The following is a 19,595-nucleotide window of genomic DNA, read 5'->3' on the forward strand; positions in this document are numbered from 1 at the left end:
TCTTCTTGCAACAATTAGATACAAGGCCATAGTGGTTTGCAGGCACAACGAAATTTTTGGGTGTGACTTAGAACACTTTGTACATGATGAAGGTTGTGAAATAGCTACAGAACCACCAAGAACAGTCATAAAATCTCATCCGGAGTTTTAGCATCTTTATGCAGTTTGGTGGAGGCAACTGTTCTGATGTTTGCCTGCAATCTCCACGGAATCCCTCAGCCCTCTTTTTAAAAACGTTGGTAGTTAGGAAAGCACATTAAGTGTGCCATTGATGCATTTAAAAAAATGATTTTTTTTTACATTCATGTAGGAGTGGGCCACACAGGCCATAGCACACACTGTGGAGGCTTTTGAACACAGACTCTTTCCTTCCACTATGTGGGTTATGGCCCTCAGACTCAGGTCCCAGGCTTTGCCGACGCCTTTAATCTGAGCATTCAGGAGGAAAAGGCAGGAGGATCTCTGAGTTGGAGGCCAGCTTAGATAGGGAGCTCAAGGCCAGTCAGGGCTACATAGCGAGATCCTGTCTCAAAGCAAAACAAAACAAAAAAACAAAGGAACAAAAAAAAAGTTATGTTCTTTCATTGCTGAGTGCTTACAGTTCTAACATGTGAACCCACCAATTTGTCCACTAATTTTACTAAAGGACATTTGAATCGCTTCCAGAATTTGCCTATCATGAATAAAGTCTCTAGAACATTATCTAGTGTATATGGTTTTTTAAGATTTTTTATTTTTGGTGTTTTTGAGACAGGGTCTTCCTGTAGTCCCAGCTGTCCTGGAACTCACTATGTGGACCAGGCTGGCCTTGAACTCACAGAGATCCGCCTGCCTCTGCCTCCCGAGTGTTGGGATTAAAGGCGCACGCCACCAGGCCGGGCTAAAAGAGTTTATTTTATGTGTATTCGTGTGTCTGAACCCCAGAACTGGAGTTAGGTAGGCGGCTGTGCATACCCGCAGTCTCCCGCTCATCCTGCCTCTAGGGCTCCAGCCAGTCGCCCGGCCTGGCCCTCTATGACCTCTGCGTGCCACCCCACGTTACGGAGCAGAGCGTCAGGCCCCGGCGGTGTAGGCGCTGACACTGGCCTCAGGGCCGAGGAGCACGGGACGGAACCCAAGCCTGCCAACCCAGAGGGAAGGTGGCCCGCAGGCGTCGAGATGCCCCAAGAAACTGCGCCAGACTAAAAAGGGACAAACAAAACGCTCCCTCACGCCCGGGAGGTTGGGGGGAACGACGACAACGGGGACGAGCAAACGTCTCCCAAGGCCAGCGCTGCCCCAGCGCGTGCACGCCCAGCGGCCCGCGAGACCCAGCCTCCGCCTGGCCAATGGCTGCCGCCCCGCTCCGTGACCCGCCCTCCATGGCGGCCCCGCCCGCCAGGCCTCGCTCGGGCCCCGCCCTCCAGCCCTCGCTCCCATCCGGGAGGGCTTCGCTCTGGCGACAGCAGTCGGCCGGCCCGCAGGTCCAGCTCCTCTAGGTAAGTTCGCGCCTCGGCGCTGGGTCCTAGGGGCTCAGCGAGCCCCAACGCCCTTTGGGGAACAGTCGCGGCCTCAACCCACTGTAGCTCCGAGGCGGCCGGACCGCACCGGACCTGGGCCCGCGGGGGCCCGCGGAGGCGAGAGCAAGGCCTTGCGGAACACGGATTCGGGACCTGGGAGCTCCTTGCGAGGCCTCCTCCGGCACCCGCAGCGGGCAGGTTGGGTGCCGCCGGGCCTCTGCTCGGCTTGCTAGGCGGGGCCGCGGAGGCTTCCTACCTCTTGCTGGCCCTGGTGATTCTCGGCGAGGCCGGCCTCGTGCGGCGACTTGTGGCTGTCGCGCTGAGGAGTTGAGCTGCCTGATCCTGAATCTGGGCAGTTGCAGGCAGTGACACCTGCCCGGAACAGCCTCCCCGCACTTGGATGACCTGATCCCGCTCTGGAATCCGGTCTGAGGCCGTGAGGCCTGTTCTCGGTAGGGTGGGTATTTCTTTCCGTGACGTGGGCAGAAGCTCTTTGGCAGTCAGGTGGGAAGCTTTGCCTTGTCCGGGACACCTCTCCACTTTTCTCCCTTTGAGGTGGGAAAGAAGTTCGAGGAAAAGGATCAAACCAAACAAGAACAATGTTCTCTGGATACTGTGAAGGGTCAAAAACTTGGAGGACAGTCAGCGAACTTGATTTTGGAACTCAGGCTGATGTTAATGAGGGAGGGATTAATGTTAGCTGTGTCTGAGGGTTTCCATGTCAGAGAACCTAAGCACTGCATCCTCTCACCCTGTAGCCATTCCCAACTGGTGAACTTGGCTTCTCCCTGGACGTGAAGATGGGGCTTTTTGGTTCCCCTGCTGTGGGGGTCTTTATGGCCAGCAGGGTGTTAACTTAGTGCAACAAGTCTTGGGTTCAAATCCTGCATGGTCTGCTGGTCAGCCAGGGTAACGATATCATTTCCTCTCTCTTGAGATTGTGTCAAGGACAAAGTGAAAGAATCTTAGGCTGTCCCTGTCAACAATGAGCCTTCGATGAATGTGAACAAATATGGGCTTCCTTGCCTTTGGTGAGGCCGCATCAATACCTGTCCCCATTGGTGCATTAAGTGCTGAGGCTAGACTGCAGGAAAGAGCTCACTTGGCTCCCTTCTAGGTGCCCTGGAAAGGGAAACCAAGGGGATTCATCAACCTGGCCTCCATAGAGATACTTTCCATTTCTGAAGGCTCAAAAGACCCCTACCTCACCCCCTGACCCTCCATCCCTAGCTCAGCATCAGGAATGTGGCACTTAGTGGTGGCACAACTGATTGGACATGGGGCTGTGAGGCCTCTAACCTGCAGTGACTGAAGGTATCTTCTGCTCAGCAGCATAGTATCTCAGAGGTTTCATGCTGGTGAAGCACACTTGGTTCCCTCCCTCTATCTGCCGTCTTCCATCCCAACAGTGCTCTTGGAATCCAACAACATTTTGAACTTGTTCAAAGTGGAGCTCTCCCTCACCTCCCACTTCTGCAAAACACCAAAATTGAAGGCTTCCCCCACTACTATCTTGGCCACACCCTACTGTGGCCTCTTAACCTGTCACCCTCCTTCCATCCTGTCCTCCCACAACCTCCAGGCCTTATAACCTCCAGAGAATTCTCCAGTGCAAATCAGAGCCTCCAGGTTCCAGTGATTCCGTGTTCCACACCAAGTAAAACCCAAAGTCCTTCCCATGACACCCTACATGGCAGCCTCCTTGACCTGATCTCTTACCCCTCCTCCCAGCTCGCTAAACCACCTCCCTGGCCTGCTTTATATTCTCCAAGCTTGCCAAACTCCTTCCTATCTTGGAACTTTTGTTTCTACTGTGCCTTATACCCAAAACTCCCAATTTTCTCACAGCTGAGAATCACTCAACTCAGATGTTACCAGTGGGAAGGGCTTGGCTAACCCAGTTTAAGCAGACTGTCCTTCCCCAGGGCTTTGTCTCATTGCCCTGTCTCTTCATAACCTGTCTTACCTTCAGAACTTATTATCTAGGTATGTGCTAACTGATGTGTTACTTGATCTACCCCAATAGAATATATTTTAGATGCCGCACAGACCTTGTGTTTCTTACTCCTGATGTGAGAGGCAAATAAGACAAGTAAGCAAAGCCATATGTAATTACAAATTGTGATGCTACATAAGACTTCCTTACACCAGGCGTGGTGGCACATGCCTTTAATCCTAGCACTCGGGAGGCAGAGGCAGGCGAATCTCTGTGAGTTTGAGGCCAGCCTGGTCTACACAGTGAGTTCCATGCCAGCTGGATGGTTAATGAAGTGAAAGATTGGACTGGAGACATAGCTCAGCGGTTAAGAGCACTACCTGTTCTTGCAGAGGATACAGGTTTGGTTCCCAGCACTCACATGGTAGCTAACACCCATCTATAACTCCAGTTTCATGTGTTTCATACAGAACATTTCAATCAATCTTTATCATCTTTTTATTCCCTTCCCCACTGGCACTCGTCCATTGGAATTCATACATTCTGTCATTTGTGTTAAGGCCTATTGTGTCGTTAGTGTCCCCAAACAGGCCTCAGTGCAAGTTCATCTACTAAGGTCTAGTCAGCCTATCTAGAGTTCCTCGCTGTAGGAAGATCAGCTCTTCCTTACCCAGCAGCAATCAGTTGCCAGTATTTCTTCAGCTAAGATTGGGGTCTGCTGTTCATTTCCCCAGTTCTATGCTGGGTTTTTGTCTGCTTAAGTTTGCATGGGTCCTGTGCATGCTGACACCATTGCTGTATGTTCATATGAGCAGGGTCTCAAGAGCTTGTAGGACTCTATTTCCATTTGGTCATGCACCTCTTCCCTGGATATCTCGGTTCTCATTAATGAAGCTCCCTCATGCAACAGAGGGCCAGGAACATAAAAGGTCACAAATGGCCAAAATGTAGAGATTAAGAGCCTTCAGAATGCTGGTCCTTGGACAGGACTCCTATATAAAACCCTCCCACTCAGGGCTCAGGGAGTATTGCAGAAGAGGGGGTGGAAAGATTGCAGTTTACATTTTAAGCTGAGGGACAGTGAAATGGCTCAGCAGGTAAAAGTGTTTGCTCTATAAGCCTGACTACCTGAGTTCCATCTCTGGAACTCAGAGTGGAAAGAGAGAACCAACTTATGAAAGTTATCTTTTGACTTTCACATATACACTGTGGCACACTTGTATAACTCACATACCCATCACACTCACATTAATGAATAAATAAATTTTTAAGTGCCTAGTTTAAAAAATTTAAGCTTTTATGTCTGAACTACTGTATTAGCAAAACAAGCTCTCTGAACCATTTTTTTAAAAAATTATCTATTTTTATTTATGTGTATGTGTGTGTATCTATGGGAGTGTATACCAAGTGTGGGCAGTGCCCACATAGGCCAGAAGAAGAGGTCAGATCCCCTGGAACTGGAGTTACAGACAGTTGTGCACCACCAGATATGGGTGTTGGGAACCAAACTCAAGTTCTCTTGAAGAGCAACAAGTGCTCTTTACCACTGAGCCATCTAGAAGCCCCTGTCTGAACCATTTTATGGAAAAGGCTGGTAATTTGCCCTGAGTCTTACACCAACCTAGTGTAATACAACTTGTTTTCTACCTTGAGAGCATATGTAAACAAACTTTAATGGTAGACCTGCATCATATTCCAGAAATAACCTGTTCTAAAAGACCTTAGGCCTTTGCTCTTCTAGTAACTAGCAGGCCCCCGATTTCTTGATGCACACATCTTTATAGCAGCATGATCATCTTATTATGAAGCTGAGCAGCTTTTTTTTTCTCTTCTTTTTTTTTTCTTTCGGTTTGTCCCAAAGAAGCAGCATTTATAGATGACACTTTGTACTACCCTCCTTTAGTGCTAGGAGGACATCCAGTACCCGCAAAATCATAGCCACAAGGAGCACATGTATTAAAGGCCACAGCAGATCCTCACTAACACTGATCAAACTTTCAGGGCAGAAATAGGCCCTAAGTCAGTATCTCTCTGGTCATCAATTCACTTTAAGCAAATTCTTTGAGAGCCTCTGAGTAATAACACAGTATGGTTAATGTAGTGAAAGATTGGGCTGGAGACATAGTTCAGCAGGCAAAATACTCATACACATTAAAAAAAATCCCCAGGGGCTCTAGAGATGGCCCAACACTTAAGAACACTGATTGTTCTTGCAGAGGACCCGGGTTTGAATTCCAGCACCCACATGGCAGCTAACAACTGTCCATAACTCCAGTCCCAGGGGATCTAGCAACCTCTTCTGACCTCCGCGGGCATTGCATGATACAGGTGCACTTACCTACATGGAGGCAATACACACATACACATAAAATAAAAATAATTTTTTAAAAATCCCCTTAAAAAAGATTAGAGATAAAAGCAAAGTTTTTAAAAGAGGAGAAAGAAAAGAATTGCCTTTCTCCAACCCTGTTGCCCTGTGGTCTCTTTTCTTCCAATCTATCTCTCTCAGTCCACTCACCCTTCCCAGGGCCAGAGCACTCTCCAGAAACTGAGCAGCCATGACATTTGCTGAGGAGAAGACCTATAAGTATATTCGTGACAATCACAGCAAGTTCTGCTGTGTTGATGTTTTGGAGATCCTCCCTTTCCTGTCCTGCCTCACAGCAAGTGACCAGGTGAGCCAGGGAAGCGACAGTGGGACCACAATGGGGACAGGGCTGCAAAATTCCAAGTTGAGCCTGTCCCAGCCCTTTGCCCAGACTAGGGCTAACTCCTTGCTTCTCTCTTCTAAGGCTGCTGCTTGTCCTGCTTTTCTAACTTTTAGATCAAGTATGGTTCCTGGTGGCTTTCCTAATCTTGCTGAGTTCCCTCATGTTTTTGTGTAGCTCTCAAAAATATGGCACTAGATCTGCAGGTTTCCTGGCTCTAGTCTCCTATTTCAAAACCTCTGTCTTAATTCCGGTTGTTCTCAGATGGAACGAACTCCTGTGTACCTGATAGCTGCTTGTGGGGTCTTTGGGGGTTTCCGATGTCTCAGGAATACCTTTGTTCCTTGTTTACCCTCCATGCAGATACTGTTAGAGTGCAGGTCTGGGCCTCTGTGGTTTGGCTCACCTTATGTTGGGCATTTCTAGGGTTACCGTGTCACCTAGTTTGTAGTAAATATTTCCTGTGGATAGCCATTGGTTTTCCTTTACCTCTCTCCCTTCTTTTCTCCCTCCTTCCCTCCTTCCCTCTGTTCTTTTCTTCATCCTTTCTTCCTTCTCCCTTCTCGAGACAGGGTCTCACTGTGTACCCACTTTGCCTCAAACTTGCAATCCTCCCATCTTAGCCTCCCTAATGCCAGATTAGAAGCCGATTGATTTTTAAGTGGAAATTCAATGCATAAAAAGACCCAAAGCTAAAACACAACAACAAAAAGCCAAGTGTGGTGGCACAGGCCCTTAATCCCAGCACTCAGGAGGCAGAGGCTGGTAGATCTCTGTGTTTGAGACTAGGCTGGGTTATATATTGAGTTTCAAGCCAGCCAGGGCTACATAGTGAGATCCTGTCTCAAAAAGAACAAAAACTAGCCAAATGTTGTAGTATATGCCTTTAGTCCCAGCACTCGGGAGGCAGAGGCAGGGGCAGGCAGATCTTTGTGAGATCTAGGCCAGCCTAGTCTACATAGTAAATTCTAGGCCAGCTGGGACTACAGGGAAACCCTGTCTCAAAATACCAAAAAAAAAAAAAAAGACCACAGCTGCCATCATACCAGTGCTCTCAACCCTTGCTTCCTATCTCTGGGCGCCTTTTCCTTCTCTACTCATCCAAACTTTTGTCTTTGTTTCAGTTGCCTGATTCTAGATTTTGTATCCTTCACCACAGGTGTTGGACCTCTGTTGCTTTGCTTCTGCTAAGCCTCTGTTTCCTTATCTCTAAAGCAGGGTTGATCATAGCATTAAATGAGATAACAAAGAGCCCTGGACGTTGTCACAGCACTTTCCTGGCAGCTCTCTTTATTGTTGCTAATTGCTTTTTCTTACTCTATACTGGGGCTACCACCCTGGCCTTGTGCTGGCTGTCATCGGGTTTCAGATAGCTGCCTCCCTCTGTGGCTTTCTTAGACTTCTTCTGGGAAGAGGCTGGGCCTCCTGGCAACAGAGTGGTTAGCAGAGTGGTTGTGCTGTCTTCCAGGATCGACTGCGGGCCTCCTATACACAAGTAGGAAACCGGGACACACTTTGGGAACTCTTTAATAGGCTCCAGCGTCGGACTGGCTGGGTAGGCTGCTTCATTCAGGCACTGATGATGTGTGAGTTTCCTGAGCTAGCTCAACAAGTGACTCAAGTTTACCAGAGCTACCTGCCTTCTGGTGAGTGTTCTGCTCTGGCTTTCCTGAGCTCCCTGTCTGCTCCCTCTTCCTGCATCCTGTTACCTCCTGCCTTTCTCAATCACTCCCCAGCAAAAGACATACCTGTGTATAGATCTGTGGTCCTTGGCCAAATCCCTTAATTTCTTTTAGCCTTAGTCGTCTCTTAGTCGTCATAGTGGGGCTAATGATCATGTGTATGATGTAGGGCTGCAGTGGACAGACACTACAGGATGATGCCTATGGAGTGCCTAGCTGAGGCTCTGCACCTCCCTTATATCCAGTACAGAGAACTGCACTGGCTGTCATTTTTTGGACTCACGTGTTTGCCCCCTACTTGTCCTCATTTCTTCTCTTGTCTCCTTTCTCTTCCCCCAGTTGCTCACTCACTCTACATTTACCTTCCCCTCCTCCAGGTTTCTCTTAGAACATTCTAGCTTCTACTCCCAAGCCCCAGATGCCGAGTTATTCCTAATTTCCCTCAGTGCCCCTGCCAAGTCATTGATCCTAGGGGATTTGGTGGTATGGGATCTGAAGAGAAGACCAAGGAAGAGAAATCAAGCCAGCTCTATTTAGAGTTCAGATCAGAGGCAACCCCCGAACCCCAGTCAGACACACAGTCTTGAAATACACCATGTTTGCTTTTCTTCTTTTCCTCCCTTCTTTCCTAACTGGTCTCTTCATTTGTGGAAGTCAGTAGCACTTAAATAGAAATAGCTATGGTATGGCCAAAGATGGGTGGTAGTAGGGATCAGCTAAGTGATAGTTGTGAGGAGAAAGCCTTGGGGCAGAGAGGGAAGGAGTGACCACTGACATGCCTGAGTAGTGAGAGACCCATGCCCCCTCATTCTCCCTTGCTACCTCTCCTGTTTTCCCCAGATCCTCTCTCCTTCCCCCTCCTTAGTGATGTTTGTCGTTTCTTAGGAGTTATCCCACATCAGGTCACCTTTTGGAACTATGGAAGAGAGGCTGGAGGTCCCAAAACACCCAGGCCTCTCCTGTTACCAGGATACTCCCAATTCCTTCTTGATATCACTATAATCTTTGTTCTCTAGGGACCCAACCCTGCTCCCTAGCCCCACCAGAGTCACCAGTAGTTCCTGCCAAGATTCTAGGAACCTTTGCATCTGCTCCAGGCTACAGCATACCCCACAGTGGTTACCAAGGGAAACCAGGTTACCCCAGGCCTGTCCAGGACACCCAGCCACCAAAGTCCCCAGGAGAGGTAGGTCCTCACATTCTACTTAGGCCATCTGCTTTGTGTGCCTCCTTCCTCACTTCTGCCCACCCAGCCTTCTAGAGGCCCTCTCCCACCTCCTGCAAATTTTGTCTAATCTCTGCTTAAAATGCTAGATTTCCCTTAAAGGAGGCTGCCCTAGCCCACCTCCCTGATTGCTTCCAGGCCTGTGGCCATCTCAGCACTCTGTCATCAGCCACCTGGGAGGCCATGAGTTTGACGGTTTTACAATCAATGGTCATATGAGATGTTGAACTGGGTGGAGAGACCTGAAGGGTGGCCAGATTTACAGGTGTGTGAGGGCACAGGTGGTCATAATTTGAGGTGACAGTGTTGTAAATATCAGCAGTAAAATCAAGTGTAGGGAAAAGATGACTACTTCTACTGAGATGTGATAAGCAGGCCATGTAGTGTCCAAGAGATACCACACTATGGGCCTGAAGCTGCAGGGTCTGTTCAGAAGCTGCTGAAGAAAGGGCTCTATGCAGTGGTTGCAGAGAGACGTTTCCACAAAACCAGACAGATGGATAGGGATCTCCTTGGGACAGTGCATGGTTTTTTGGTTTTGTTTTGTTTTAAAAGCACTTGGGGGGCTGGAGAGATGGTGCAGCAGTTAAGAGCACTGACTACTTTTGCAGAGGACCCCGGTTCAATTCGCTGCACCCACATGGCAGCTACGAACCGTCCTTAACTCCAGTTCCAGGGGAATCCGAAGCCCTCTTCTAACCTCCGCGGCATTGCACGACATGGGTGTACTCAAATGCATGCAGGCAATAATACACTCATACACATAAAATAAAAATAATAAATAAAATATTTTAAAAAAAACACTTGGGGTGGGTCTGGGAGGGCTGAGTATGTAGTTCTCAGCTGGTAGATGCCTGTCTAGCATGCATACAACTTTGGGTTCAGTCCCCAACCCTGAATAAACTAGGCATGATGACACATACCTGTAAGCCTAGCTCTCGGGGTGGAGGCAGGAGGATCAGAAGTTCAAAGTCATCCTCTGCTACACAATGAATTCAAAGCCAACTGGAGATACATAGAGACCCTTCTCAAAATAAAACAAGAACAAAAAAAAATGGGTACTGGAGACCCAGGACTTGATGCTTGCTAGGCAAGTACTCTACCACTGAGCTATACCCATGGTTTGCGAAGGTCCCCTGTGGCCAGAAGCAAGGCAAAGGTTCCCTAGGATCCTGGGCTCTGGAATGTTAGTTGAGGTCCATGCATATCAGGTGCTCTTTGCCAGCTCATCAGAAAAGTAACTGCCTTCTTCCCATTTTCCCCATTGGAGAATTCAGAGCAGGCCCCACAGGTACCCAGCTTCGGGGCCGTCTTGAAGATGTCTGGTGACTCTTTGATGCCCTCATCTGATCAGCAAGCCCTCAGCTCTCTGACCTCCAGTGAACATCATGAGCAAGAACCAGAATTTGGTGGCGCCCACAGGACAGGTATGCATAGAAGGTGGTACTACAGGGCCTCTCTGACCACCCAAGAAGGGGTTAGGATTAGAGTTGCCAGTTGGCCTTCCTTGTACAGGCAGCAAAATAGGAATAAAGGGTATTCACTCCAGAGAGCAAACCAGTTCCTTAATGGGTGTTACCAGCATTTGCTGTGCAGCAATCAATTTTTGTGTGTGTGTGCGCACATGCTTGCTTAGAAGTTTAAAAATATAATCCTTTATGCCGGGTGTGGTGGCACATGCCTTTAATCCCAGCACTCGGGAGGCAGAGGCAGAGGCAGGTGGATCTCTGTGAGTTCAAGGCCAGCCTGGTATACATAGTGAATTCCAGGCCAGCTGTGGCTACAGGGGAGACCCTGTCTCAAAAAGACCCCCCCCAAAAAAATATATATATATAAAATCCTTTATTTTTTTTTTCTTACTACTTTTATTTACTATTTATTATTTTTTACTTTTGGTCTTTTTGAAACAGGGTTTCCCTGTAGCCACAGCTGGCCTGGATTCACAAAGCTCCATTACCTGCCTCTGCCTCCCAAGTGCAGGAATTAAATGCGTGCACCACCACGCCTGGATAAAATATCATTATTAGCACATGGCTTAGCTGGGCATGTCCTCTGGTCTTAGTTGAATTCCTCTCATATATTCACTGACATTCATATATGTCCTGCTATTATCATCCTTTTCTTTGCACTTTCATCCTCTAGCACATAAACCCATCTCATGGCAACTGGGCTGGGCTTTGAGTGAAAGAGAGGCAGGGCTCTGAGGCATAGGCTCAAAACTGTCACCCCTGCTCCATTCTGTGGGCCAAAGCAAGTTATAGGGACAGCCCAGATTCCCAGAGTGGGGAAACTGGCAAAATTACATGGGCAAGTATGGCTGCCACATAGGTGTGTATTGCTGCTGTACGTTGTTGTGTGTAGGAGAGAGTTAGGCCCTTTTTTCCAGAGGAATCAGTCAGGGGTCAGATCTCCACACAGACTTAGTGCCCCACCTCAGGGCTATACACCTTCTACTCTGGCTGGTTTAGCTCTCCTATGCTTCCCAAACTATTTGACACTGGTGCCCCATCAGCCCTCAGTGCCCTGAGGTCACTGTGTGAGCAGTTAAAGGTTGGGAAAAGTTATCTTAGTGACCCTATTTCTTCCATCCCCAAACAGCCCTAAGTAGCTGTTTCTGCTTGTCACAAAACATTTTCCAGGAGATGCTGCTGTGGAGGCAAAGGATACTTGAGTTTCAGTTCATTTGTGACCAGAAGTTCCAGATTTTCTATTAGATTTAGGGGCAACATCAGATATCTCTCCTGATCATCGTTAGCCTCAGACCGTGACGTGTATCCTCAGAGTTCCGTGGAAAATCTGATGCCACCACTTTCATACCCTGTTACCACCTGCTACTCCCTACTTCCTCCAGGTCAAGCTCCCTTCCCTGGATTCCGAGGTCCTCATTCCTAGGGACATAAACCTGTGGTTCCAGTTGAATGGGTTAGTGGTTCTGTTGAGCCGTCCTTCTCTTCCTCGCCCTGATCAGGATTGCTCCTGCTAGGGGAGCAGGGGACAGCAGTGAGGAGTGTGTCTAGGATTCCATCAGACTCAGGACAAGGTAGAAGAGGCAGAAATGTCTGGGTTGGAGAAGAAAAGTAAAGAGAATAATTAGTAATGATCTTCAAACTCATGGGTGTGGCTGAAGATAGGACTGTAAGTCAAGGGCTGAGGCCTTCAGGCCTGAGAGCACTGACCACAGAAACTTCAGATCTTCTCCATGGGCAGGAGATTAGGAGACCTAGATGCAGTAGGGACAATGTGACCAGGGGCATAGGGACCCTTCTCTAGCCCTTAAGGTAAAATGATCCCTTGGCTTTGTTTCTGCTTTTGTCTCACTCATCACCTGTAGGTGTTGCCTCTACTCCCATATCACCCCATGGACCTGTGTCTCCAACTGTCTCCTTCCAGCCCCTGGCACGTTCCACTCCGAGGGCAAGCCACTTGTTTGGACCCATGGTATCAGTTGCACCTGCTGACACCTCCCCCTCGTCCTCTTCCACTGGATTGGCTTCTGTAAGGGCAGCTGATGACCAGGCTAAGGCTGCTATTTGCCCCAGTGCTGAAGGAGTACCCACCAATTCTCTAACCATCAGCTCAGTGCCTTCTCCCACCAATGTGGTACCTGTGAAAACCATGTCTTCCAAAGTGTCTGCCCATTCAGCGCTTGTCAGCACAGTGCCCTCCAAGTTGCCCACCAGCTCAGAGTCTGCTGCTGCAGTGCCCTCTAATGTGCTCAGTCATCCAGTACCATCCAAACTGCCGATCAACTTAGCACGTGCTGGCACAATTCCATCCAGAGTGCTCACCAAAACACCTGCCAGCACAGTATCCCCCAGCAGGAGCAGCAGCAGAGCCAAGGTGAGTTCATGTTCTTCCTGGCAATGACTCAGGCCACTTTCCCAGGACAGCTGATCTTCCAGGTGCTGTCCTTGGACCTTCCCAGTTCCTGTGTTTCTCTGGCCTGGGCAAGTTCAAGGGCTGTCCTTTAAGGTATTGAGGCAGCTGGGAAACACCCTCACTCAGCCCCCACAACTGAACCACTCCCACTGATGTGCATGAACTCATTTGGAGCTCAAGGTCCTAGTTAAGCTTAGCAGTGCCATTTTGCAGATGAAGAGGAAGTGAGGAGCTGAGCCTAGTGGACTAAGTGTCTTGGCGCCTTGTTCATTGTCTCAAGCATCCAGCTTGGAGCGCTGCTCTGTCCTACTGGTCCCCAAATTGCCACCTTCAAGGCCTCGTGGCTAATACTGCTGCTGTCTACCTAAAAAGAACCAAGTTCATGAGCCTTAGGCTTTTGTGGTTCTCCTTGGCCCTTAGGCCCAGGTAGTGCAGAATGAGTCATACCCTAGAAAGGGCTCCCTAGCAGTGGTGAGCTCACAGGCAGCTCAGTGAGTGGGAGAGGGCTGCCCTGGAGGGGGCCATCAATTATCCCCTCCTCAGGTGTCTGCACCACTAATAACTGGGTCCCCAAGAGAGGGTGGTCTCAGGCATTATGGGCTGCTAGTTCATACCCTGCATATGGAATGGGACTACCTAACCTGGCTTGTTTCCCTGTTTTCTTTAATCTCTTCCAATGCTCTCTTTGTATTTCCAGGAGACCCTGGAGGCTCCAGCAAACACAGTCACCACTGGATACAGCTTGCCCAGACCAGATAGCAATTCCAGGAGCTTATACTCTGGGCCAGAGCTGAGCAAGCCAGGCATACTGGTATCTGAAGTGAACAGCCAGCCATTCTCAGGCTGCTCTGCGGACCTTGCCATCAGCCCTAGCAGTTCCTTGGGCTCAGAGCCCAACCACGGCCCAGAGGAGAATGAGTATTTATCCTTTAGGATCCAGGTAGAGGAGGGCCCCAATGCTGACCTTCTGGTAGGAAGTTCTGGGCCATTAGCAAACCAGCAGCCCCCAGAGGAGGAGGAAGAAGAGAAGGAAGAGCCTTGCGTCGAGTCAGTGTTCAGGGCTCAGTGGCTTGGGGCAGCTGGTGCTGCTCTCTTAGCTCTCTTCCTGGCAGTGGTGCTGTACAGGGGTCGGCACCTGGCCCAATGAAGCCTCATCTGTGTCACTCACTTGCTCAGTTCTGCCAAGTACCTTCTCTGGACTTCAGCTGAAGTGGGCTGAGCTAGGGGAGCTCGGAGACTGGGTGGCTTGGGAGGAGGCTATACTAAGGCTCTGTGTCCTCTTCTGGTCCTCACCAATCCTCAGCTTTTTGGGGCTCTTGAGTTGCCTCTACTGCTTCAGACCTGCCTACCTAGCAGTGTACGTTTTCATGCTGTGTGCTTTCCAGAAGGTATCCCCACCAGCATCATCCCTGTTTGCCCAAGCCTGCAGATCAAGAGGTGTCACTGAAGGGCACTCTGTGTTGCCAGTGCCCCTCAATCCTGCCAGGTCTCCTGAAACACACATAGGTGTATTGGGTAGGGACACCTGTAATAGGTTGTGCCTACCACCAGCAGCCTAACCTGAGGACTTGCCACTGTAACTAGGGGAGCAGCAAAGTGACTGGTCACCATGGAGCTTTGGGTCCCCTGCCCCTCTAGTCCCTCTCCATGGCCAGGCAGCCCTGAGGGGAGGTCTGGAGGTTCCCTGTGGATGCCAAGAAAACCTCAAACAGCTGCCAGGCATGAAGAAGACCCTTGGAGTCTGCTCCAGCCCCTTACTCCACCTCTTTTTTCCCTCCTGGTCTCCATTCTCTTTGGCTTCCTGTACTAGTTGGGGAGGAGACACCTAGTGAGTGGAGCTCAAGCCATCTTGGACTTCAGCTCCATTCTTTCTCTGGCCTTGTTTCCCCATATGGACAGAGTAGCTCATCCTTTACTGGGTTCTACAGAGATTGAAGGATATAGGTGTTTGCCTAGTGCCTGGCCCAGAGGGTACGACTACCAAGTGCTGCTGTCCTGCCCAGCCTGGTTGAGCTGAATGAGAGCTTGAGAGGCGGAGTGCACAATGAGAAGGGCACACTCAGTAGGAGGACAGCCTCAGCCTGTGTCCTGCTGTCTCCATGACTTAAGGCAAGGTATATACCTCTCTGTGCCTCACTTTCTCACCTGTGAAATGGGATGAATGTGCATATATATACAGACTAATATGTTCTAGTTTTATCATGATAATTAAATGAGTTGATCTGTACAAGTCTTAGAATTGAGTTCTGCATTTCTTAAGGATAGAAGACATTATTACTGTTAAATGGGGAGGTGCCAGAGCTCTTGGCTATACCTTTAGAGATAAACCCAGCCCCTATGCCTCCTGCTTTTTTGTCCTTCCCACTTCCTATGACTTGGCAGTTAGGGATGGAGGTGTGCTCACTGGACAGCGGTGCAAGATGGGTACTAGCATGTTCTCCCTACCTCCAAGGGCAGGAGGTCTAGCTCTATTTACACCAGAAATACAGTGAGGTATATTGAGGGTATCCTCGTGGGTTCTTTACAGGTTCTTTACAGGTGTCCTTTGCTGGACAAAGGGTAGGCATAGAGCCAATTCCATTTCTGGGCTCTATAGGAAACAAGAACTTTGTAAACATTGGTGATGGGGTTGCTAAGGCTCATTACTGACCTGTCAGCCTCTAGGGAAATTTCCCTCCACCGTAGGAGAAGTGACCTCATGACCTCTCTGAACATCATGCTCCAGACAGCCTGTATCATGAATCCAGATGTGGTCTGTCCCCAGGCTGCTTGTACCACTTCCATCATCCTTCCTGCTAACCCACCCATGGTCTCCTCACCCTCCCAGGTGCCGTGCTGGCCATGCCAGTGAACAGTTGTGTGTGGTGCTAGTTTTAGTGGGTTACTCTTCCAGAGCAGCTTTGAAAAAAACCTCAGTAATACAGTGTGTAGTCCTACAGAGTATTACTCAGTGAGATTTCAGGCACGGAAACTGGTCACTAGACAGTATCTCAGGCCTTCCCTGCAATTTTCAAAATTCTACTGACCAAACCTGCATTTAGTAATAGCCTCATTCCAGCTGGTACCAATTTTGGAGGCCTCTCAGATGCTATTTTCTTTTTTTTTTCTTTTTTTTTCTTTTTTTTTTGTAGACCAGGCTGATCTCAAACTCACAAAGTTCTGCCTGCCCCTGCCTCCCAAGTACTGGGATTAAAGGTGTGTGCCCCATGCCTGGGCTCATGGATACTTTTTTTTTTTTTTTTTTTTTTGTCTTTTTGAGACGGGGTCTCCCTGTAGCCCCAGCTGTCCTGGAACTCATTCTGTAGACCAGACTGGCCTCAAACTCACGCCTGACTGTGGATACTATTTTTTTAATATTTTATTTTTTATAAAAATATGCCGGGTGTGGTGGTGCACGCCTTTAATCCCAGCCCTTGGGAGGCAGAGGCAGGCGGATCTTTGTGAATTCGAGGCCAGCCTGGTCTACATAGTTCCAGGACAGCTGGGGCTACAGGGAGACCCTGCCTGAAGAAAGACCAAAAAAAAAATTTATTATTTTTATTTCATGTGTATGAGTGTATTGTCTGCATGTATGTGAGTGCACCCATGTCATGCAATGCCATGTAGGTCAGGAGAGGGCTTTGGATTCCCCTGGAACTGGAATTAACAACGGCCCTTAGCTGCCATGTGGGTGCTGGGAATCATACCCGGGTCCTCTGCAAGAGCAGTCAGTGCTCTTAATTGCTGAGCCATCTCTCCAGCCCCTTTATTTTACGTGTATGAGTGTGTTGCCTGCATGTAAGTAGGTGCCTGAAGAGGTCAGAAGAGGGTGTTGGATACCTGGAACTGGAGTTATGCATGGTTGTTAGCTGCTATGTGGGTGCTGGGACTCCAATCCCAGTCCTTTGCAAGAGCAGCCAGTGCTTTTAACCACTGAGCCATCTTTCCAGCTCCCTTGGATACTATTTTCAAGAAGAGATTGGAGGGCCTACAGAGCCCAGTGATTAAGAATGTGGGTTCAGTTCCCAGCACCCGCATGGAGGCTCACAACCATAAGGAACTCTAGTTCCAGGGGATCCAATGTCCTCTTCTGACCTCTGTAGTCTCCTGCATACATTTAGTACATATGTATACACTCAGGCACATAAAGTTAAAAAAAAAATTAGGTGGAATTTGACTAGTATCAGGTCTCAGAAGTCCTGCATTTGGATATGGCTTTCAAATGCAGTAGGAGAAAAGAGCTGAGGCAGGTCACCCTTACAGCCATGGCCTTGTAAAGAAAAGGTGGAGACCAGAACACAAGAAAGGGAAGGAGCATCTCCCAACAGAGGAGGTCTGGCCCAGTTCCTTAGGTACTTGAAACAGTTTTTCTTAGGATGAACATTGGGTGGTCTAGAAGGACCAGTGTCTTCTTTTTCTTTTTTTTTTTTTTTTCAGACAGGGTCTCCCTGTAGTCCCAGCTGTCTTGGAACTCACTATTTAGACCAGGCTGGCCTTGAACTCAGAGATCCTCCTGCCTCTGCCTCCCATGTGCTGGGATTAAAGGCGTTGGCCACCACACCCGGCTAGGACTAGTGTTCTTAAACACCTGGGAACAGACCCACTTGCACCAAAGCCCTGCCCACCTTCTTTAGTGAAGCATCCTCCAAAGCCCAAGAGCTCTCACTGCTTCTGTCCCCTTAGCTAATCCCTATGGGTTCTGTTGTGACTAAAGTTAGAACCAACAGTGCCACCCCTTCACCTCATTTCCCTTACTAGGTACCCTCAGATTTATGGGACTTCTTTAAGAGAAGACACCCTTTACCCCCTTCCCCACGGCCTCAAATTATTACTGCCTTTTTGTTGTTGTTTTGTCTTACTGAGATAGGGTCTCATGCAGTTCAGGCTGACCTTGAACTCCCTGTGTTGCCAAAGGTGACCTTGAAGTGCTAGGACTACAGGTATGCTCCACTATGCCCAGTGTATTAGTTACTTTTCTGTTGCTGTGATAAAATACTATGATCAGCACTTGGGAGGCAGAGACAGTGGATCTCTGAGTTCAAGGCCAGCCTGGTCTACATAGTGAGTTCCAGGCCAGCTGGGGCTACAGGAAGACCCTGTCTCAAAAAGACCAAAAAAAAAAAAAAAAGCTATGATCAAACCAATTTGTAGAAGGAAGAGTTTATTTTGGCTTAGTTCCAGAGGGGAAGTCCATAATGGCATGGGTGGGAAGCGGGGGGGGGGGGCAGAAAGAGGCATAGGACACCCAACTCTGGACCCTCCTCCTCCCAGTCCAATGGAACTGTTAATCTGCTACAATAGTTTGCCTTTTTTACTCTTCTTGCAGCTCACAAGTGGCTCTCCTGGTTCCAGCAGTAAGGCACCTAGCCACTCCTACAGTTCTCATGGTAGTGCCCCCCCATGGTTGCCAAGGTAACAGCTTTCAAGCCACTAGGGCAGTTTCCTAGCCATCTCTCCCTTGCCCCTCCCACCTGTCAACTTTATTACTCTGGCAGCTTTTGCAGCGGGGATTTCCTCCCCATTTCCTGGTAGGCTCACATGTCACATCAGGCCATGCTTTTGGCTCCCCCACTCTTCCTGCTTTCACTTTTTCTGAGCTTTGGTTTTCTTTTTCTTGGACATGCAATACTTTGTTCATCCCATGGAATAAACTTGGCAGATCCCTAGATGACTTCCCTTCATCCTAAAACTTTAGTCATGCAAGACTAGAATAACAAACTGCCATGTGCCTATCACCGAAAATTTTGGCCATCTTGTTCATTCCTACTTTCCCCTTTCTCATGTACAGGTTCTGTGTATAAGTTAGTGTGTGGTGGTTTCCAAAAGATTGGCGGCAGATAAGGGTTGGGAGCATAGTTTTCACCCATGGCAACATTAAGCAATGAGGTGTCTACCTCTTAAGGTTCCTTGGTCTCTGTGGGCAATGTCCTTGCCCTTGAGCCTCTTTGAAATCCAACAGCATTGGAGGAGGTGTTGCCAGGAGTCCCTCCCTTGTAAAGTACCTTGGAGGTGCCAGCTATTGCTCCTGTCCCTAAGAGGTGATGACCCATGATGGGTATGCTCCATTTCACCAGGGGTATGTATCCGATCATACCATTTCAGACTCTGGGAACCCTTCCAGCCAGCAGAAATTGCCATGCTGTGTAGTGACCCCCTCCCTCCTTGTCCCTGGCACTTGGCTCACTAAGAGTTAACGGACTTCTGACTTTGTTGATGTGGAGGCTTGAGGAAGGGGTAGTCTGCTTCCATGATGATGTCTCTGGAATGCTGGGACAGGTTGTTTGCCTTTATGATGCTGCATACATCAAAGGAGGTCTGTTACTGGGCCAGTGACCATGGCCTTGGGCACTCTGCTGTTTTCTTACTGTAATGATGGGAAAATTCCTATGTGTTTTACACTACTTGAGCACTTATCATATGTTAACTCTATGTGAGCTTCAAATGTTGAGCTTCCAATAAAGACTCTCAGGAGGGCAATGAAAGTGAGCATTCCTCACTCTGCTGCTACTGCTAACAACCACAGCAATATGGTAAGTGCCTCCATGAACCTTATACCCTGTCCATGTGTCAGCCTCTGTGCCCAGCACTTAACATATATTAGCTCATTTAATCCTAACATTGACCTTATGAAAGAGACATTTACAGTTGGTTTGCAAGATGGGGGCGAGCCGGGACCAGACCCAGATG

At 48.7% G+C, this 19,595-nt stretch overlaps 1 protein-coding gene across 4 annotated transcripts; it reads left to right on the top strand.

The window, feature by feature from the left end:
- Positions 1-1,073: 1,073 nt before the first annotated feature.
- Positions 1,074-15,162, top strand: Mavs (mitochondrial antiviral signaling protein). 4 transcript variants are annotated; one of them, XM_008844340.3, is made up of 7 exons: positions 1,074-1,478; positions 5,945-6,110; positions 7,612-7,789; positions 8,842-9,011; positions 10,321-10,477; positions 12,382-12,890; positions 13,627-15,162. In XM_008844340.3, the coding sequence occupies exons 2-7, from the start codon at positions 5,994-5,996 to the stop codon at positions 14,074-14,076; spliced, it is 1,581 nt and encodes a 526-aa protein (XP_008842562.1). In that variant the 5' UTR covers positions 1,074-1,478; positions 5,945-5,993; the 3' UTR covers positions 14,077-15,162. The 4 variants fall into 4 exon arrangements, with proteins under 4 accessions (XP_008842562.1, XP_029424786.1, XP_008842563.1 ...); XM_029568926.1 differs by having other exon boundaries at positions 5,963-6,110; XM_008844341.2 differs by lacking the exons at positions 5,945-6,110; positions 7,612-7,789; positions 8,842-9,011 and having other exon boundaries at positions 1,077-1,478.
- Positions 15,163-19,595: the final 4,433 nt, after the last annotated feature.

The sequence above is a fragment of the Nannospalax galili genome, unplaced genomic scaffold (assembly GCF_000622305.1).
Source record: "Nannospalax galili isolate Female #2095 unplaced genomic scaffold, S.galili_v1.0 scaffold282, whole genome shotgun sequence".
In the NCBI taxonomy this organism is placed as follows: Eukaryota; Metazoa; Chordata; class Mammalia; order Rodentia; family Spalacidae; genus Nannospalax; species Nannospalax galili.